Raw genomic sequence first — 22,331 nt, forward strand, 5'->3', positions numbered from 1 at the left:
AGTCAAGCAAACCAACCATGCCAAGCAAGAGCAAGAGGATTTTCCACCCCCTGTTCTGCTGCATGCAAATGCTCCTAATTCTGCAGAAATCAGTATTAAACACCTGCAGCCAAAAGAAAGCACTGAACCCATCTCTTAAGGTAGCCGCTTGAAGCACTGTGCAATGGTGAAAGGAAGACTGGCACCTTGATCATCCCTTCATAAACACAAGGCCAAGCATCTAGCACTGTCTTGCACAAGAGTCCGAGGTGATCTGAACCCAGACGAAAGGATCTGTGGTCCCTACTGCTTCCTGAGGCGCTGTAATAAACCTGTAACACCCATAGCCATAAGCAGGGGGTGGTGGGAAGAAGAAAAAAAAAAAGACATTTTTGAAGAAAGTACAAGGCTGCATGAACACAGAGAAGCAGGCATATATAATGGCGTTTTTATTCATAACACCTTTAACTTGGACTGCAATTATTTCAGTTTTTAAAGTTAAATTCGGGCAGCAGTTGAGGAAAAAAAACAAATATTCCCTGTGTGCACAAACAATGCAGCTTTGAATAATACACCATAAGTTTATTTCATATTAACATGAACAGTAAAAAGTGGACATTTGACAGGATTTTACTTCGGGTCCTTTTCTTTATTCCTCTATTGTGTCCTTTTTGCCAGTCTCTTGTCCCTCAAACTGCGGATACTTTGCCTCAACATCAGCCCAAGTTAGATAACCGTTCGCCAGGTCACGAATGATGGCAGGAAGTTCAGAGATCTGCAGGCAAAGTCACAAAGACACATGAAACACAAAGCCATCAGAATCAAATTGCTCAGCTGGATACTTGGGGAACATGGGTAATTTTTACATCAGCAACAGAACAGGTGCAAGGTATCTTCCTGCAAGATCATTTTCAGGGAGAAAAAACATTAACTAGGAGGACATCTTAAATCACAGTCTGTGTCATCTCAGCAGAGTGCTCAGTTATTCAGGGTGACCCGTGAGGGAAATGCAACTGTCCCTGTGGTGGCCCACAGCAAGGTTCATCCCTGGTAGAGTTATCTTACAGTTTTGGAAGGGAAAGACAATAATACACACATCCAAAAGATGTTGTAAGCCAGGATTTAGCCAGGCCCTATTTACCGTAAGGCCAGCATAAAAGAAGAAGCCAATCGCCTTTTCTTTGCTCCTCATAGCACACTGTCATGGAGTGAAGGATCAACTAGAGAAACCAGAAAATTTGCAGAAATTGAAGAGTAGCAAAGTCTCATCTCTGCTGCTCGGCAGTGAGAGGTCATCCGGGTGATACAGACAGACGGGTGCCCTGAGGAGCTGGCACTGCCTGTTACACTGAACCAAACCCACAGCCAGCTCAGCAGCCCCAAGCAGTACTAGTGCTTTTGTACAGAGTGGAGCTAGAACAACTCAGCCTCGCAGATCAGCACTAACTCCTCCTCCTACAGGAGCCAAACGGTGTTCCCGGTGGCGGCCAGGGAGAGAAGGGCACGACAGAGGTGCTGAGACTGCATGTCCACAGCTCTGAGCAGGTTTTGCTCGCAGGTGATGAGTTTGCTATTCCAGTCTGTATTACGGCTGTACTAGGAGAGCGTGGCTTAGGGCAGGCATGGCTTTTGGCCAACGGTTCACCAGCTTCACTGGTGCTGCACAGGTAACGCCAGCAAGAAGCAAGCTTTGAGGGGTTATGTCTGTGCTGTGCTCTGCCAGCCAGCCTGTAGCAGGCAAGGATCTTCTGCCTTTTGGTGCCTGTGGATTCAGAGGAGCCCTGCCTTTGAAAGTCAGGCACAACCCAGCAAATGCATTTACTCAGCAGCCCTCACTCAGAAAGAGGCACTCTGAAGAGCAGTGCAATCAGCACCAGGCATGGCTTTCAAGTAAGATCAACGCCTCTGCATCTCAGGAAAACAAAAGCCTCTCCTCACATTAGCAGCAGGGCTGGCATCTTCTGTTTGACCAGTATCTCTTCCCTGGGGATTTCTCAGAATAGCTAAATTGCCTACAAGAGCTGGAGGAAGCTCCCGCATAGACCAGAGTCATCACTGGATCAGAAATAGCAGCTAATGCTCTCCCCTAGCCCATAAGAAACAGACTTGGCTCTGTCAGCAGCCAAATGCGTCTGCCTGCCCTTTACCTCAGCTCGGATCTGGCGCATTGAGTCACGGTCTCTCAGGGTGGCAGTGTGAGGCGTCCGGTTAACGGTGTCAAAGTCGATCGTGATCCCAAAGGCCACGCCAATCTCGTCAGTCCTGGCATAGCGCCGGCCGATGGATCCAGAGGAATCATCCACCTTGTGAGAGATGCCATTCCTAGTGAGTGCTTCAGCTGCAAGAAGCAAGAAGGGGGGATCACCAGGACTCGTTACGTACTCAGCAGGCAACATAATCCTAGCAGCGACCTCCCACATCCTCATGGCACTACCTGAAGTGAGGCACCATGCGTCCTGGTTTCAAGCAGCATCGGGAGACCCTCATTTTTATTTTGACAGAAGATCCAGTGTTCTAGTCCCTGCCAAGACTACAAGCTCAAACCCACCCCTCAGGTACATCGCTAGTCTCACAGCTCTCCACATTGCATCACTCGACTCTCACCCAAAGAGCAAAGTCAACGACTTCTTCAACCTGTCATTGGAGTCCCACAACTCCGCTTTAACTCAAAAGCACGCCAGCCTTACATGTGTGCAGGGGCATGTCCAGCATGGGGAGGTGAGGTCCAGAGCAGAACTGATGCTGACAGCAAAAGGCACTGTCTGACATGCTCCTATCCTTCACGCATTCACTTTTAGATGGTACCAGTGAGCATTTTGACAGAACGCTTGGAGGATCAGCAGCTCTGGGACCGATTCAATAAATCAGCTGGCCAACAAGAGTGAAGAAAAGAACTTTATTCAAAAAAACAAAACCAAAAGCCCACTGCTCCTGACAGCTTATCCTAAGCAGTAGGAAAGATTTCTTTTTGACACAGAAGGAAAAAAAGAAATGTCTTTTACACTGCAAAACAACATGGGGAAGGGCACAGAGTTGGGTTTTTTGAGGCTAGACTGAAGAGTTTGATAGATACCCAAAGCTGACTAATACTAACCAACTCAGCTGTTTTAGTTCAACAGCTCTCCCTTTGCATGTGAGAGCCATGTGATCCCAGTACTATTTTCTCCCCATAGCTCTGAGGAAGAAACCTCTCTTCCCAATGCACATCTCTACTAGAGCCACAGCACTTAACACACTTACATAATTCCTTGACAAAAGGCATGAATTCCTGATTCTGGCTTAGAGGAAGAACGGAGCACTTGAACGGTGCTACAACTGCTGGGAAGCTGAAGAACTAAGGAAAAAAAGAAAAAGCACAAATAAATACAAATGTAATGGTTAGGCCAGATTCTTTGGAGGTGAGAATAAGCTCTGACTGAGGTTGGAGGCAGCATGACTGTTCCAGGGGAGTAGCTAGCCTCCTGCAAGACATTAGCATTTAGGGCTCCAGCAGTAACACCCCACACTGCTGAAGCAAGATTGATTTTCTCCAGCTGTCCTCCACTCCCCCTTCCCTCCCGACAGCTAAACATTACCTCCCACCAAAAGAGGTCTACCAGAGCCCTCCCTGAAGAAAGTGAACCTCATTTGAATTACAGAAAAATGAAGGGTAGAGGGGTCTTTCCAGGAGATTTAGTCTTATGCACAGTCTAAAGGGAAGAGTTCTCACAATCATCCCACTCCCTGTTTGGTTCCCACAGAGACTCCACACACAAATCAGACTCCACACACACATGGAGCATATGCAGCTCAAAGGTCTTTAGAATCCTCCACAGACACCCTCAGAAAAGAAAAATGTGCCAAAAGGGGGAGGGGGGAAATACCTTTCCTGGCAATCAGCAAGGCCTGTCAGGGTACAGAAGTAATACAACTGAGATGTACCACAATACAGAGCAGCCCAGGCTACATAAGAAGAAATGGGTACTAGAAGGAAGATAAGTCCAATGACTTCATGAACAGTTTGTGATTGAAAGTCAACTGTGTCCTAACTCTGGGCTCCTGAATCCTGTCCCCCTGACTCATAACTGTATCACATCCCGTGCCAACCATAGAATCATAGAATCATTTAGGTTGGAAAAGACCTTTAAGATCATCAAGTCCAACCGTTAACCTAACACTGCCAAGTCCACCACTAAACCATGTCACGAGCACCGAGTACAGGGCCACGATCACCTCCCTACTCCTGCTGGCCACACTCTTTCTGATACAGGCCAGGATGCCGTTGGCCTTCTTGGCCACCTGGGCACACTGCTGGCTCATCTTCAGCCGGCTGTCAACCAGCACCCCCAGGTCCTTTTCCGCCGAGCAGCTTTCCAGCCACTCGTCCCCAAGCCTGTAGCGTTGCATGGGGCTGTTGTGACCCAAGTGCATGACTTGGTACTTGGCCTTGTTGAACCTCATACAATTGGCCTGGGCCCATCGATCCAGCCTGTCCAGATACCTCTGCAGAGCCTTCCGACCCTCCAGCAGATCAACACTCCCACCCAACCTGGTGTCGTCTGCAAACTTGCTAAGGGAGCACTCGATCCCCTCATCCAGATCACTGGACCAGAGACACTGAGGAGCGCTGTTATTTTTCTTTCCTATAAACACAGTCTAGCAGCCAGAAACAAAGAACAGAAACCAGCATCAAGTTTGCAGCCAGCTTCCCATGGGCCACCAGCAATGGTGCACAGCATCACAGTTTGGGCACTGGCTGGAACAGGCTGGCAGTCTGTATGTAACACACACTTCCCTCTGGCCCTTGCTACAGCAAAGTTTCAGGCCAAGTTTTTAGGAATGCCCTGAATCAGGGAAGGTTGAATTTCATGAGGGACTGAGGAAACAGTTAGTCTATTGTCCATCTTGCTGCACAGAACTATGACTCCAGGAAAAGCAGCAAAGAGAGAGGAAATAAAACACTGAAGAGATGCCTTTCTCTGAGTGATGGGACATTGCCAAGTGTGAATCCAGAAGGAGGAATTTCTCACCCCCTTGCCAGTAATACAGTGAGAGCTTCATGTACACACAGCCCCAGAATGCTCTCAGTGTGCATGTATAAATGACACGTACGCTGGCAAAAATAGCAATTCAACAGCCCACCTGGGTTTTCCCATCTCTACTGTGTATTGTGGAGTCTTATTTTAGCCCTTCCCCTGGATGTTAGGGAAATGCAAATGCTTGCAGCTGGTTTTAAGCTGAGGCCTAGCCACAGGAAAGCTCACCGTTCTCTGCTCGTCTCCTTCCCGGATGTGGAATGTGTGTTCAAACACTGTGTACATGATCCTCCCAATACCAAATGAGGGTTCAATTACATTTGGGATGATTTCTTCCACTGGAATACAAAAGAACCCACATCATCATTAAAGAAGAATTTATACACAAAAAAAAAAGATGTGTTTACTGAAGCTGCCTTTCTGCTCAGAAGTTCTGATTACATGTAGCTGAGCAGATGGCAATAAAGGTTAAACATTTCTGCTCTAAATACAAATACCTGAAGTAGAGATTTGGACTCAGTCCACATACAGAATGTATTTAGGCTGTAAACAGCAAGTCAGGGCCCCTTCTCTGGCCCTGAGAGCACACAGCACAGCACAACTTGCATCCACGCAGATAAACCCTCTTCCACTTCACAACAGAAAAGCCTCATCCAAACTGTTTACTGGGAACAGTCCCTGCTCCACACCAAGCCACAAACTATGTCCAGGCATTGTCTGGGAGAGTGCTACTTGGCATAGACCAAAACTGTGCCAGGGAATATGCTAACAATTAAACAGCCTGGATGCTGGCATGGCAATGCTCAATCCCTGGCCCACTTTGGTTTAATGTGCAGACACAGCCTCAGCATCCAGCAGTTTGAGCAGAGAAGCATGGAGCTTCAGATCCAACTCAAATTCCAGCAAAAACTCCCTCCATATTCTTGAGTCGTTCAGCAGCCTACTTCAATGCTACTACCCTCCCTATTCTCCATCCCCCTGCAACGTATCATGACAGCGGGAAAGAACAAGGATCAACTAGTTAGCGTTTGCAAAAATTCTCAGAAGATGTCATGTGCTACGTTACTATATGCCCGTCATTCTCTCCAGTCCTTGCCACATGTCTGTCAAAGAGGCTTTTTCCTCCTTCTCCCCTCTGTGTATGAAAGCAGCTCAGTGGACAGCTGCCCTGCTCAGACAGTGCAGCTTTTTAGAAAAAGCCCAGATAGCAACTGGAGAAGAAACAACAATTATAGGCATCAGCTGCTTTAGAAAATCAAGGGTAGAATCCAGCTCTCCAGCACTGCACCTGGACTTGCCTCCCACTCTATGTGCCTAAAGAGTCAATCCTCCTCAATTAAGCACCGAATCCGGGGTGGGACTTCACCTTCCAAAAGGATGATCTTGTTTTATTTGTGCATTGACCAACCAGTTTTCAAGACAAGAGAGAGGGAAACCATAAGCTTTGCCTCCTGCTTGCAGACAGCAGCCCAACTGCCAAATGTACAAATTTAAAGGAAAACTTGCAACTGGGGTTCTACTTGCTTGCCCCCAGCAATACTACAATCACTAACGGTTACAACTCTGATTCCTTCTTTGAAGTTGTGACAAAGCAAAGCCTGGCACAACAGCAGCATGTGCTGAGTGAAAGACACCTGGACATCTCAAAGGCTCAACAGCTGCAAGAACAAATATATTCTGCACATGCTGTAAGTTGCTCTACTCCTTCCTAGGAGCATTTATCATGTTTCCAACCTAGGGCAGGATGGTCCACTAGTTACAGTATGAACTGGGAAAAAATCTACCTCAGTCTCCAGCTCTGTCAAAGACTTCCCAAGCAACCTTGGGTGACGCGCTTACAGAGCTGGCTGGAAGACAAGACTTCTCTGAGGAACTAAATCCATGCATTTTGGAAAGTTACCTTCTAGCCCCATTTCCCACAAAAGCTCTGTGGAGATGCAGTTGCTGACCAAAGCTGATGTAATTATGGGCTACCAGAGGAACTGACTGGACTTGTCAGCTTAAAGAGTCTGGTCAGCACTGCAGCCTGGCGAGCTGGCAGATGCCAAAAGACTTGACTCCAGGCAGTGGAGTAACAACAGGAGCTCTAAGCACAGGTATCTGCCATAGGGCTACCAACAGACTGCCACAACCCATCTGCTGCACTGCAACGGACTTGAAGATGAAAGCTCCCAAAGCTAGTGCACCTTCCCCAGCTCCTCCATCACTACAGCAGCTCGTTCTTAGCACCACGTGGGACCTTACAAAACCTAGTATATGCAACTGAAGCAGCATGAATATAATACACCACCTAAAGTCTATTAAATGGGTTACTGAACAGATCAGGCGAGAAGACAAGCCTGCATCAATGCTCACTGAAATCCCACTGTTGTGTGAAAGTTTTCCAACTCTCTTAAACTGTTGAGTTTCAAGAAAATAATATTTGGCATTTTTCCTGTGCCACTGCAGAATACTAACAGGACAATGCAACTGATAAAGTTCACATTCAAAGTGTATCCTGATCTGCCTCTTATTTTTGATGACGAAACAACAAAGATACATATTTACCATGTAATGTTTTCTGAAACCTCTTCACAGTAACCATGTCCTTTGTTAATTTAAAAGTTTTCCCTTCAGTTTCAACAGTGAATTCCCTGCAAAAGAAAAAGAAGTCACTTAAAAGCTACAGCAATAAATAAACAAGTTTTATTTCCTTAATTGCGCCAGTTGACTTTAAGAGTCGGATGACAGAAGCCAGGGCAAATCCCAGAGATCAGAGAAACATGTGGCATACTCATTAAAAGAAATGTACGTTAATAATAAAATTGCTACACGTACATTAAAAGCAACCATCTTCATAATCACAGTGAACTTACAGTGTGGTTAACAGCCTGAAGCAAACTTAATTAGGGAATGGAAGAATCTCAGGATGAAGCATATACACCAAAAGAAAAAAAAAGGGAAGCACACAAAACAGGCACTTGCTGCAGACTGTACATCTTGTCGAGTGCATGGACTTCTCATGAAAACTGAGCCGTGTCAGAAGGTACCGTGCATTTTCACAGATACCAAACAAAGGGGAGGATACAGCACAGTTATTTTATTGCTTATTTCTAAAGCTTTTGATATTATGGTCTTCTAACTACTTTCTCTTGCTCCTTGCTAACTTGCAACTAACACATACTCCTTGCTGAGGAGAACTTGGGCTGTATTGACCTATCCCACTTATCGGAAACAATGTCTTTATTATTATGCGTCCTAACAGAAAACTACTGCTGCTGTAAACCTGAGGGCTTCACGTCATGGATTTATACAAACCTGGTCATATGAAAGGCAGGTCTAACATAATGACACTGTCAACATGTACTGAGCAATGGTACCCTCCTTGCTGAAGCATTCAGATCGGCATAATACAAAAGCCAACATGTTTAAGAAAAGTGTATGCTAATCACCTGCATTTGGACCCAATACCAAATGGGCTGAAGTTTATAAAGGCTTTGCTCTGAATGCAGCTACAATTGGATGCTGAGTTTAAACAGTCATGATTTGCAGTCCACTATCAATTCAAACCTGGGATATTTCTTATAACTCATCTATTGAATCATTTCAGTGGGATTCTAGATGCACTAAGTTCACTTTCTTCTGGTTTTGATGTGTGTATACATCACCATATTCTGCAATAGTTTCTCTCCCCATTTTGAGTGCTACTGTTTTTTCTACAGTTTCACAATCATAGAAATGTAAAAGAAAGAAATCTTAGCTCAGGGGGGAAAAACCAACCAAACAAAAAAAGATGTAAATGTTACCATTCTGGAATGTATTCATTGATCCTACGCCTTGTACCTCTTCAAGCAGGAAATAAAGTTTATTTTTTATTATTGCACCATTAGCCTTCTCATAACATATACAGCTGTTGGCCTGCTTCAGCCAAATTTGACAACTGTAGATATCTCTTACATTTTCAGTTCCTGCATGTGTTAGAAATACAGGCAGACAGGTTGAAGAAAAACATACAAGTTGCTACCCCAATAAGTCAAAGGCTGTAACAGGTCCTAAAGCATATCACTGAACATTGGAGGATACTCACACAAGTTTGGTTCTCATTTAACTATTTTGTTCCATCACTCACAGAATTATTTGATTAATTTTAAAATTAAGTTCAAAACCATCTGCCAGCCCTGGTCAACTCTCAAACCAGAGTAGGGAAGCTGATAAACACTTCCCATTTCACTGAGGTGTCTCTCTTACAGGATGATCCTCCTAAAGACAGAAGCTGATTCCCATGCAAATAAACAAAGATTTGAATACCATGGTCACACATTTATGTGCATATATCAAGAGATATGTTGATAGATGACCAACAGTGACTTGGTAGAAGGGACAGCACTAAAACATTTCAGATGATCCACTCAGACTACTCTCACAAGGAAGCTGGTTTCAGGTGGCTCAAATTAATCCAGCAGCACTTTGGGAACCCTCATCAGAGGTGTCAGAGAAGGGTATCACGCACACACAGCCAGCTCACCCTTTCTCGTTGAGCAGCTGCTCCATCTCAGTGATGTAACACTCATCACACATGGAAAGGTATTCCATCACCACCTTTGCGTCCTTCTTATAAGCTTTGCCAATGGCTCCCTTATTTGCCTCAAACTGAACAACATTGACTGTTCTGTACGAGGCAGTTAAGGAGTTTGAGATGACAGAAAGCAGGGCCCGGTTCTTTTGTCAGAGCTAATTGTTACACAACATGAAGAAACCTCCTCTGCTACTGGACTAAGGAACTTCCCTCCAAGAGAGAAAAGGAACAATAAAAAATACTGAAGGTCACAAGGTCAAAAATTTTGAAAGAATACAATTTTTTTTTACAAGTACAGCTAGTAGCAGAACCATGGAATGACATGGAGTAACCTGGGATAGTAACCCCACATTCACATTTACACCATGCTTCACAGTCAAAATAGAGCCTAGCACTAAGTTAGAAAAAAACAAGCACAATAGTAAATTCCTTTTGCCCATCTGAGTAAAGTCACCCACATGCTCAATTTGTTGCAGGTTACTTCCCAAAGTCATGCTGGTCTGTAGCTCTATGTTTCCCTGTTAAATTTACAAATGTAACTTAAAATAGAGCTGCACAGCTCTCCAAGACATTACACTGTCAAATCACTTTTCACTTCAAGTGAATCTGGTTTATTCTGAAAGGATATAGGTTCTTTGAGAGGCTTCTCAGCTATAAGAGGAACTTTGGTGGCACGGGCATGGCAGGAGAGGTCATAGCAGGAACGATCAGCACAGCCAACGATCTCAATCCAACCCTGAAAAAACAAAAGTGGAAGCTTTCACCAACTCACTTTTTTGTCCACTTAACCATCAAATATGTTTATTCACCCTTAAGCCCTCCCTGCTCCCATGACTGTTTTTTCTACATAATTAGCTCTGTTACAATAAGCAGCCCTCACTCACTAGTTGCTCCTTCATTTGAATGATTCCATTTGTTTCCAGAGGAAATGATCAGTTATCTAACCAGCGCCTGTGTTCAGGGCCAGGTTTTCCACACGGTTTGGCAGAACACAGCACTGTGCCAACAGCTTGGGGCTGGGGCCAGAGCACACAGTCCTATCACTCACATACTATAGGCACACAAAGACACCATGCCTTCGGGGCTTTACTGCTCCGCAAGTACAGAATAGACAGCGGGCAACCAGCCACATTAGAACGGCCAAAAGCCCAGCTTGCGAGCTAGTTAAGACACAGATCATATGCAGGGGAAGCATTTCTTTCAACATTTCAGCATGTATGGCAAGGAGGAATCTCAAAACACCACTCACACACACAGAATTGATGAAGCCTTCCAACATTTGTAGCAAATACAACCACAACCTGGATTTTCAAAAAGACAATCCCATCTAAGAAAAGGCACATCAGCTGCTTTCCATTCACTCTGTCACATCAGTATGGATGTACAGGCAGCCAGATGCTGTGTGGTTTTCCAGTCTGCTGTGATATAGCAGGGTGTCAGGAAAGGTGTGTGAACAGAAGAAATCCCTGTGCTGGAAAAACCATGGTGTTCCAGAACGTCTTGGAGAATTTCTACACAAATTAAACCTAAACAAAATTAGGTTACTACAGCTACTTCTCAGAAGGTTTATGTAATAACTTTACAGAATGGATTTTAAACCATTCAGTGCAGTTAAATTCTTACTACTGAATGCTGTAAGTTGATATAAAAATTTTTTGGTCAGAGTTAAGTGACAAACCAAAGCGTCAGTCTAGCTCACGAGGTGGTTTTGTCATGCCCCTGGGATTGCTGTCTTCACCTCTGGATTAGGCTGTTGGACATGCTGCTCTGTGAGTGTTGTCCTGATCTATGACAAGGCTTGCAAAGTTTATTAATCTTATTTACATGGTGTGACCCAAGCATGTCTAGCCTGTTTTGGGTTGGCTGGGAAGAGAGGCTATGAACTTATGGAAGTCAGCTATCTTACATTCAGAGGAAGCCATTCCTTCAATCATTTCTACAGGTCTTTTCTGTATGAAGACAAATCACTCATCCAAGCTGCAAGAAATTTTTTTCTCATCTTAAGTTTGGTGGAATTTTACTGGCTGCTATTGCTCTAAACTAGCTGTAATGAAACATCACTAGTGATAAGCCTGTTTCAGCTCCTTAAAAGAAAAGAAGAAAGACAGAGGAAAAAAAAACAAAACAACCAAACTAAAACAAAAAACCCCACATGGACAAAAACTACCAAACACGCACAACCTCCTCAGCCCTAGGTTGTAGGAGGTTGTCCCTGCCCATAAATAAGGCTGTCTGAACCATCTGAAGCCTTGACCCTGTGTGGACACCTTTGGGCTGAGCATGCTACCAGTTTGGCTATCAAACTGGTCAAGTTCGTAGATGGGGTCTACTCATATAAGGGTGACTGCAATGTCACAGGCTAACCCCACAGACCTCAGCAAAACCCCTTCAATCTTTTGATCCTTTGTTGGGACTAGACCACAAAGAGTCCTCTAGGTATTTTCAGGAATCTGCACATATCCTAGACTTCTTGGAAAGACTAACCAGGCAGAAGAACATATGCTTCACTACACGAGGGAAAAATAATGAAATAACTTTTTCTTTTTTAAACTCAGACTCGACCTAAAAAGTAGATTCTGTACCCTTAAAGAGGGGAATGACTTCATAATCAATACAGTCTAGTTACTACGCCTTGTAACACATTTCTTTTGAAACTATCATTCCAACTGATATACTTGGCTGAGACTTAACTGAAGAGGCTGAAAGCTCTCCAAAAGAATCTAAAATCTGTCTAAGAGCCTTGCCCCTAGCTACCTACTGCTGGTTTACCTGATAAAGACACATTTTTCACAACCCACCCAAAAATATAAGAGAAAAACAAAGCACCCAACAAGGCCTGAACTGAAAAGCTCTTAGTGATTCACAGCAGGAAGATAAAAAATCCTTGAGAAATTTTTCTCCCAGCACCAGCTGTCTAAACTGTCAAGAGTGAACTCTCATTTCTCACAGCTTGGAAATGGGAAAGGAAGAGCAAGGATTCCAGCAGGAAGGAATCTGCCCTGGAATAACACCTACATCAAAACAAATCCTTCCCCACTGCTGTCACAGGAGTTCTAGTCTTTGAAAAGCACTGGGACCTTTCCTTTAATTCCAGATGAAATTCAACCAGCAAAATGTCCACAGGCAACTTCAGGCTCCACCAAAGGAGTCTGAGGCATTGACCTACAAACAAGCATGAACAGTTCATAAACTCTGTGCAAGACCACTGCACGGAGCTGACCTGTCCCCTCAGTCCCTGATTCAGAATATTTCCACTACCAGCGTGGGGCTGGACAGAAACATCAGACTCATAGGCCTAGTTTTAAAAAACAAGAAATAAAACGGAGCCCCTTCCTGCATTATCAACAGATCTGACAGGGAGTGCCATTTGCTGTTTCATTTTGCCACTTACATACGATGTTTTGGACTCTGCATCCCAGCAGTCACAGGCATAATGAGCCATCTCATTCTCCATATGCTGTCGGAAGCGCAGCTTCTCTGGGGATACACCGACCTTTGTAAGGAAGAGGTAGATTCTGCCAATGAAGTAACCGAGAACGGAGTTATTGATCACGCCCTGGAAAGGGAAAAAGCAGGAAGAAAAAAAAACACATAGACATTAATTCTGAAGGAAACAAAGGCATGATTTGTTGTCCTTCTGCAGACAACCTGACACGTTACAGACAGAACTTCTTGCAGCTGCCTGTGATAAAGTACTATGTCTCCCCCGAAACGATGACATCTTTTCAAATTCACTTAGTGCCACTGGCAGTATCTCCATCTGAACAAACTAGTACATTACTATTACTCCAGGACTCATCACTAACTGTCTCTGAAGATCACCTACTTGAAAATACCCTGCTGTATCCAGCAGCGCAGTCACTGGTATTACAACAGTGCACGGGAATTGCAGTTATAGCTCAGGATCCCGCAACAGCTGTACCCCACAGTTCACAGCCGCAATACAACAGGGGGGTGGTGTTCTTTTTTCATTGTTGTTGTTGTTTTGGTTTTTGGGGTTTTATGTTTGGGTTTGGGGGGGAGGTATTTTGTTATTTTTTTTATTTGGGGTTGGGGGGGGAGGGGCTTGGTAAACCCACTCATTCATAATTTGCATGCATGGAAAATCAGGTAGTGAAATGCCAACATGCAAGCCATATACTGACAGGATCGGCAGCTGAGTATTAGATTCCCAGCCACTGCTGAGCTTTTGGCAGATATTAGTATTCCTTACTGTTTCTCTCCCATCAGCTAAGCGTGAAGCTTAACCTCTAACGACTGTCCCAGCACCACCTGCAGCCTTTTGTTACTGATAACAAGTGCCAGGCTTGGATCTCAGTCACAGTGATTCACCAGAAAGGACTGACTCTTAAACCCAGGAGCAAACCCTAACTGGCACCAACACAACAGTTTGTAATTTTGCTCTCTTGAATATCGCTCTCAAGGCTAACTCCATGTGCTCGCAAGGGGAAAGTTACCTGTTGGACAGCATCTCCCAGCCGCATTACATGGGCGGACTGCCCGCTGACCTGGGCCTTGGAAGAGTACAGGAGAATGTTGAGATCTGCCACATTCTGAAACTTGGGGTGATTTTTCTCACTGGGATCCACAAAGTGCTCGATTTCTGCCATGGTGAATTCCCTAAGTGGGACACAAACAACCATGTGTATTAAATATTTTATGGGTCAGCCATAGTTCTTCTAATAAATGATTGTGCGTTATCCTCTCACAAGCAAGTCAGTAGTTTAAAAACATACAAACTCAGAGCCAAGGCAATGTATAGACTGGAACATGAACCAGTCTTGACACTAGATTTATTTTCAACTTCAAATTCCTAACAGAACTTTCTACAAATTCATCTAGAGATCTCCAGGCCATGGTTATCACCACTGTGATTCAGAGCAGAGAATACCACCTTTGGAAATACTTTCAGAGGTTCTCTGGAGTTTTTCCAGACTGCTGGGATGCCCGTATTAGAAGTATACATTTCCTACAGGGTCAATGAAGAGCAATCCACTGATTCATTCAGCAGCCTTAACTCATATCAGAAGTGCCTAAAATAGCCAGGTGAGGTGATAATTTCTTGAAGATAATTATACTGCTACATTCAGCACTGGTGTACATTCTGTTTTAAGAACTTGTCTTTAATACATTCATACTCATACATTGATTCTTAGCCTTCTTGCTTGAAATCACTTTACATTGAATTAGCTTGTTATCAAGAACCTTTAAAAAAGCTCCAGGTAATCATTAACTTTAAATCACAGGCAACAGGATGTAATTTGCTATGACAGCATAATAACAGTCTCCAATAAATGCGCCACAAGCATATAATTTATGTTTGACTGAAAATGCATTTCATGAGAAAAGTTCTCATTTCCAGATGCGCAAGAGAGAACAGGAGGGTTGAGAAAATTCCAAAGAGTTCCCTTAGTGCTAACAATGGTACTGCCTCTCACTGACATTTATAGCACCATGTTAATCAATTACCAAGTTTACAACACATACAGCGTGTGCATACGGCAGAACCACACTGAATGTGCATGGGAGCTCTCGTTCCAAATTAGACGGAAGAGACTTCTGTTCAGAACAGTCCAGTTAAAATACAGAGTTTATCCTTAATGAAATGCAATAACCACTTTTATCCTGAGACAGAAAGCTTCAAAAGTAATTCTCAATAACCCTGAGCTTTCCTGCTTGACTGATCTTGGGACACAAACACATGTCCCGAATCAGGTTATCTCCCAGCCTCCTCTCTGTAGTAAGCTGCAGAACTGCAGACTCTGAAGAACTGAGACAAGGAAATACTGCTGCAAGGTCAATCACGTTTTGATTGCAGATTTCACTTCCAAAGTAAATCACGTGAAAATAATGAAACAAGCAAAGCTGCATGTCCCATAGAGAACACAGCTACCTTTAATATGATTCATTTAGATTATGACGGAAGCCAAATTTTGTTAGTAAAATTGAGTTTAATCTAGGTGTTCCTACAACAACAGCTATTTCAGAGATCCTACTTCTCACCAGAATTAGATAGAATTCTGTAGTGAAAACCTTAACTAAATGTGTTCTTTGCCCGTGAACACTGAGACTCACTAGGCACATTATCAGGAGTCCTCTGGAAGAAAGCACTCATGTGAAACAATCACGTACAAACACTGGAACAAAAGGAAGGTGCTACCTGCTCCCAGGTACCCTTCTGCTGAAAGAGGAAATTTGCAGTACCTCACTCTGATAAGGCCGGAGCGGGGTGAGATTTCATTTCTGAAGGAATTTCCAATCTGGGCAGCAGCAAAAGGCAGTTTGCCTTGGTTAAACTCCAGAAGACGTTTGAAGTTGAGGAATATTCCCTGTGCAGTTTCTGGCCTCAGATAGCTGAAAGGAGACAGGGGAGAGGAAAATTCAGGAAGATAAAAGGGTGGGGAAAGCAGTAGGAAAAGAAAAACACAGTTACTGCAAAACTTAAAGGTGGTACTTTTTCTCTGGAGTCTTTTAACTCCAGACACAAAACAATGAAGCAATAGACTAAGGGGAAAACCACAAACATCAGCTGCAGCCCAAACACAGCACTCCATAGTTACTCCCAAAAGTAAGCTGGATGACTTGGCTGCTTTTGAGATGCAAGCATGGAATGGAAAGAGATGTTTGAATGAAATACAGTGGCCAGTTACATAACAGAGGTCAGAGGGAATGTACCCTCCTTGCCTTTCCTATATGGGCCTAAGCTGTACCAGGCCGCTTACAAACGCAATTTTGCAGGCAAACCATGACTGCAGGTCTGCTGTTACACGAACTGTGAAGTGGCTTTAGTGTAAGGCCTCTACAACCCCTACAGCAATTTGAGACTTTCACAGAGAATACTACCTACACAGACTATTTCATGTAGTACACTGAAGAATACGTATGACATGTATCTCTGATCCCATCCCAGAGCATATACAAGAATCATATTCTCCACTCTTCAATAGGGGTTTTAGTTTTGGTTTTGGAGACCCCAACTCAGGACAATAGCCTCCACGTTTTAACACACTAACTACAAACACCTAGTAAATGATGCTACCACTGGATCACTAAATAACTTCGTCCTGAAACAGGTACACTGAAGCAGGTTCTCTATAGCCATGAAGTCACTGACAACTGGGGACCCAACGTTAACTGGCTTTATGGAAACAACTCCAACCAGCAAGGGCATTGCTGTGATCCACATAGTCTGCTGCTTCAAATATTTTCGTGATTCTGCAACAGCTCCTTGTTTCTCCTACCTTTCACCAAGAGCACAAGGAATGCTAAACTGCCAGAGAAGACTGGGACTGAAAGGCAGGGGAAGGCTACTCAAGAAATTGCATATTTCAATTCTGTTCAGGCTTCATCTTTATTCCAAGTGATCTATGAAGAAGGCAGAGCGTAAGCAGAATAAGATTAGTACCTACCCAGGCATGTTTCCTCCAGGCCCAATGGAGGTCTTGAACATCAGATTGAAAGAAACAGGAGGGGACAAGTCATTCCCAGTGATAGGTGATTTCACGTTGTAGTTCACAAAGAGATCTGCCAGTTCTTGCTGGCCATAATTGTCCAACTAATATCAAAACACAGGAGAATTATTTTAATTACTAGACAAGATAACAGGAGTGAATTATGTCCTCTTCATCTTTTACTGAGCATGATCCACAGCTCTGAATCACCTGCCCAAAATATTCCCTTTTAACCTAAATTTTCAAGCAAGCTAAAGTCTGGACTGATAATAGAAGAATACACTGCATATTTGCAAACCCGTTTTAGTAATATAGGTCCACAACTCAGTCATACCACAGAAAGTCTGAAGTCTAGATAGAAATGCTAGCACTGAGCATAAGAGTGGGTGTAAAGCAGAAGAAAAGTCATTGGGACTGCATCACCACCCACCAGTAGCTTCTTTTGAACAGTTTCAGCTAAAACATGGGGAGCAGTGTGTTGGGAAGAAAAAAAATACAGCAGTGAAAAAGAAAGCTAAAATTTCTTCCATGCTTTGTTGGCGTTCATTCCTCTTTCTTCTGCTGCATGAAACAATATTCAAGCCACGCATCAGATGCTGCCTTTTAGAGCTGTTCTGCATTTTAGTCAAATAGAGCAAACCTGCAACACAGGGCTTCTTGGTGAAAGACTTTCCATTTGCTCTGAAAACAACTTGGTAATGACTGGATGCTTTCACAAGCAGGATAATGTCAGCCCCTTCCAGGGCCCTACCTTCCCCTTTCTCAGGAAGATGGGAATCAAGCAGCAGTAGAGCCACAGATCCAACTGCAACCTAACCACACAAGAGCAGCAATTTCTGGCATTGTTTTGTGCATTTATGTACTAGCCTTTTGCATATGTACATTTAAATGTAGCTTCTAGACTTAAGTACCATAAAGGATCTATATTGAACAGTACAGCAATGATTTAACACTCAAGTTTAAAATCAAATGAGCTGCTTCTAGCATTAATTGTTATGATCCTTTATATATCAGAAAAAACTCAAGACAGGAGAAAAAGAGTTTATTAATAGAGGAATTCCCCTAAAGGATGGTCAAAGCTCAGTGTTGTACTGTGGAAAACCTAATGACAGCTCTTCAGTGATGCAATACACTGAAAAAAAAAAGTTGCTCTTTCTGGAAGGAAACATTCATTCTATGCATGGCTCGGGAAGCATTTATCCTAGAAGTCATGAGAACAAACATTAAAAACAAAGTAAGAAAAACAAATGAAAAAAATAAAGGCAAACATCTGTACAGCTGCTCAGGAATGTCAGCCTGGAGCACCAACTATTCTCACGGTAAACACAGGAAAAATCTGTGCTAGAGACAGAGGAAGAAATCTCAAGTGCTTCAAAGCCGCGACAACTTTAAAGACATACCAATCTAGTGCTAAGGTGATTCAGAAAAACCCTGACAAAACTTCTCAACCATCTCTGTCCCTTTGTATCATAATCCTGCAGTCAGGGATTTACAAAGGTGAAGGGAGGACTCAGAAGAAATAGGCTCTTTGCCAGGGTGTAAAGTGGAACAGAGCAGACCAGCTCCAAGGACAGAGCTTCAGCCCTACCAATCCAACATTCAAGGGACTAATATAATAGCAAAAACTCTGCAAAATAGCAGGAGGGAGATGCGATTAATGAGCAAGTTTACAGTATTTGTTAACCTGTAAGTTTTCAGTATTTAGGAGCATGTATAGCCCGACATGTATCTCTGAGGTAAAGACTTCTGAGCATCTTCAGAGACACAGAAGGGACATTGCCTCTGGACTCGGTGCATCGCATTTCCTCTGTTACACGCACATCCCTGAAGCATTCACCTCCCCATGCAGGCACCCACCTGTGTTAGAACATTTTCCATTTCTGCCTTTTTCTCTGCTGTGCACTTCTTGTCAGACATAAGCTTTTGCAGGTGAGCTGTGAGCAAGAAAAGTACGTAGTGAGTTTATATTGCGACCCCATCACTGACCCCAATCTAAAGCTTGACAAATCAGGAGGATCCTCCAGCATGCACGTAGTGTTATGTCCACCTGTTGTCTTGCTAGTGTCTATCAGGGTAATTCCACTTATGTCATCAGGGCAATGCTGATCTACAGCTGAGGAGCTGCACCAGTTCACTGTACTGGTGTGCCACAGGGAAAACAACAGGTTCTTATCTAGTTTCTTTCCAATACTCATTCCTCTAAACCCAAGCAATGGCTTTGTAGTCCCTTTCTCCTTACTTCCTTTCTATACAGACTGGAAATTAAAAGCAACGTCTGATCCCGAGCCAACAAAGCTAATTTTATCCAAATGCACTCAGAGGCACGTACTGACTTCGTACAGTAGAGTTAGATGGCATTCCACTTTAAAGCACAATATCCTCCATGAGACACAAAGGCAGACAGTGATGCCAAAAGTTCCCACTCTCATTTGAAAAAAGTGATCTGACTTTTTAATGGCAGTAACAGCAGGTGGCTGTTCACCAGTGATAGGCTGCAGAAGCAACAGGGACACTCTTCTTTATGATGCTGCTCAGTGTGCAAAGTGGGCAGAGGTTAGATGGCTTCTTTTAGGTTTTTTTACTAAAACAAAAATTCTAACTGAATATTATGAAAATAGCTTTAATGCCAATATAGATTGTTCTACATACATAACTTCCAAGGAAAAGGCTGGAAAACAAGAGAGCACAACCCACTTAAATCGAGAGTGGAACAATCTTTCCTTTCACAATGGAGCTGTACATGAAGAAGTTTTCAAATAGGTTTCTTATTTCTAAGATTCCTTCATGTGATTTTTTTTAACAAATTTTAATCAATAACCGGAAAGAAGTGTGAGGACTTTGCAAACCTAAGAAATGTCTGAAGTCTATTTAGCATTTCCAAAAGCCAGCTGAGTTCTAAGGTATACAAAAGTCAGCAGCTGCCCTGTTATTGACCTTCGCATAGGGAAAGCATGCTCTGTCCCCTTATGTCACCATTAAATTATTTCTCAGTTCTGAACAAAAACCAACTGAAACTCAAGAAAACTAAGACCAGAACATGGTAGAGAACAGGAATCTTGTTATATAGGGAGTCCTCAGCTTAAACAACACAATGATCTTTTATGGCCTGATGACGCAGGATTTTATAAAAAGGGACCCAGCTATGTTTTTACTAGAGATCCTGTACCTCGTTAAATGAGGTGTCTTAAAGAAACTAACACACCATTTGGGTGGAACTGAGAACTTATGGGATCTTTGGTATGGTATGATTAATGAACTATAAACACAGGTATGAAAGATTGGCTACACCAGCTAGCCTTCCTTGAGAAAGATACTCTTTTCCCAGGTTTGTACCGCTACAAGAAATCCCCAAGCTCACCTAGCCCTGGAACAAAACCAAACCTTTTAAGAGATGATCAGCACGAAAACATTCTCCATTTTTCACATCTTTCACCATGAAGTCAGCAAACTTGTCTACATGGCCAGAAGTCCTAGAAAAGATGATACAAAAAAGGAACATGAAAGCTGCCACCAGACAGCCCCAGGTACTGTGTAATCCCAGTGGACAGACTATTATCAAAGAGAAGTCCTTCAAACTACGTGCCCAAAGTGCAGGCTCACTCTTGCTTCAGATTATAGACTCACATTAAGCAGTACCATCCCACGGAAAATATGATCTGTGAGAAAGTATCAATACATCTAAATCTTAAAATGTGTCACTAAGATGACACTTAGCACCTTTAGGAAGTCCATCGTGATCAAAGCAAGACATAGGTGCAGTTGTGAGGAGTAACCAGTAGTCCAGGTGGACAGATTCCCACTATTTTATACCAGTGATCCGCTAAAGCTTCTGCCCGTTATGCCGCGACACATACAAAGTAACACAGTTGACTCAGCTCAGACTCTCATTCCAAAAGCTCCTGACATATTTAGCAAACCTGTGGGTAGTCTTAGCGGAGATACTTGGAGATGAAAGGGTCCAGAGTCTGAACTATGCTCTCACCCTGGAAGGTGGTCCCTCTACCTGGTCTGTGGATAAAAAGAGGGCTTCAATCCCCAGAGCTACAGAAGCATCATTTGCATTCAGAGCTCAATTAACACATGGTGGTCAAGCAACACATGGATGGTCAAGCAACCTGGCCACTGTCCTGAAGTATGACCTAGGTGTCCCAGATTTAGGCAAGTCACCTAATCCTTTTTCTTGTCTTCTTGATCTTTTAGAAAAAGGGAGAATGGCAATTTCTTACCTAATGGGACTGCTAGGAGACATTAAGACATTAGACTCTCAGACACAAGTCCCACTGCTCTCCCTGATTTATGGAACAACAGCTTCTCACACTGACATCTAATTATTTTGCACTACAAAACAGTATGAAATTGGGTGACCCAGTCTCAAGATCCCTGTGGGTAATTTTACAGAAGACTGTAAAAAGTAACTATGACCAGAAATTTCATGCTGCAGAAAAAAAGACCCATATTTACTTCAGAACCGGCTCTGGCGTGAGCATGGTACAGTCAATCTCCAGGATTTGCTCTTCCTGAATAAAGTGCTGTCTCCATGCCTGGATGATGTTGTTCTTCAAAGCACACCCAACAGGCCCAAAGTCATACAGACCGCTGACACCTGCAAAGACAAAAATGTAACAAAACATGGTAGATGCGAGATTGTATGAACCTGCACTGTTTGGAGGAAATGTCCTCCCTTCTCAGCATTTCCATCAGTTGGTTTAAGTCTGAGGTCATTTTCTGAGCCTGAAGCATCAGCTTCTCTGTGCTAAACAGAATATAGAATGTGTCTCGCTGTAGAGAGCTTTTTACATAAATACCCATGAGATAAAGGCTGAAAGTAAACTCCGTGAAGCACCTGGACAGACACTGCCCTACACTAACCAGTACAGTTCAGTTGCAGAGTGCACTGGGGCATCAGGTAGTAGTAGAAGCTGAAACTGATAAATACCTGCAGCCAACAACTGTGAAAGCCACACTCCCTCCACCAATGGATTATACTTTGTGGAGAGTTTTGTGGGAGCAATCTATCTGAAGGAGAAATATGAATACAGAAGTGATAACGCACGTGCCAAAGCAATATGTTATTGTCAGTAATAAAACATAGCTGCCAATCACTAGTTCAGACACAAAGATGAAAAAAGAAATAAGCCAACAAAACAACCCAGAATATTTATTTTAGTATCTTAGCTGAAAGAGCAGTAACCATATAGGCACTGTGCTGCCCCCCGGCCCCAAGCTGCCTCAAATCAGCTATGTGAAGAGGTTTAACAGCCGTATTTGTTCACCTGTTCAATAAAGTTCACTGACAAAGTTCCGTAAAGTAACAGGTTCTAAAGTTCACAG

General features: G+C 43.3%; 1 protein-coding gene across 1 annotated transcript in view; it reads right to left on the bottom strand.

Annotated features, from left to right (window-relative positions):
- Positions 1–404: 404 nt before the first annotated feature.
- Positions 405–22,331, bottom strand: part of GARS1 (glycyl-tRNA synthetase 1) — a 29,209-nt gene continuing 7,282 nt past the window's right edge. Inside the window, exons 4-17 of the mRNA XM_059818547.1 lie at positions 21,462–21,603; positions 20,382–20,470; positions 18,858–18,934; positions 16,959–17,104; positions 15,754–15,903; positions 14,007–14,169; positions 12,941–13,105; positions 10,178–10,285; positions 9,499–9,644; positions 7,542–7,627; positions 5,223–5,332; positions 3,220–3,313; positions 2,127–2,317; positions 405–754 (exon numbers count right to left, since the gene is read on the bottom strand). Of these exons, the coding sequence (XP_059674530.1) occupies positions 629–754; positions 2,127–2,317; positions 3,220–3,313; positions 5,223–5,332; positions 7,542–7,627; positions 9,499–9,644; positions 10,178–10,285; positions 12,941–13,105; positions 14,007–14,169; positions 15,754–15,903; positions 16,959–17,104; positions 18,858–18,934; positions 20,382–20,470; positions 21,462–21,603 (1,793 nt within the window). The 3' untranslated portion in view covers positions 405–628. The remainder of the gene's footprint in view (positions 755–2,126; positions 2,318–3,219; positions 3,314–5,222; positions 5,333–7,541; positions 7,628–9,498; positions 9,645–10,177; positions 10,286–12,940; positions 13,106–14,006; positions 14,170–15,753; positions 15,904–16,958; positions 17,105–18,857; positions 18,935–20,381; positions 20,471–21,461; positions 21,604–22,331) is intronic.

This window comes from Gavia stellata, chromosome 6, assembly GCF_030936135.1.
Source record: "Gavia stellata isolate bGavSte3 chromosome 6, bGavSte3.hap2, whole genome shotgun sequence".
NCBI classification, from domain to species: Eukaryota; Metazoa; Chordata; class Aves; order Gaviiformes; family Gaviidae; genus Gavia; species Gavia stellata.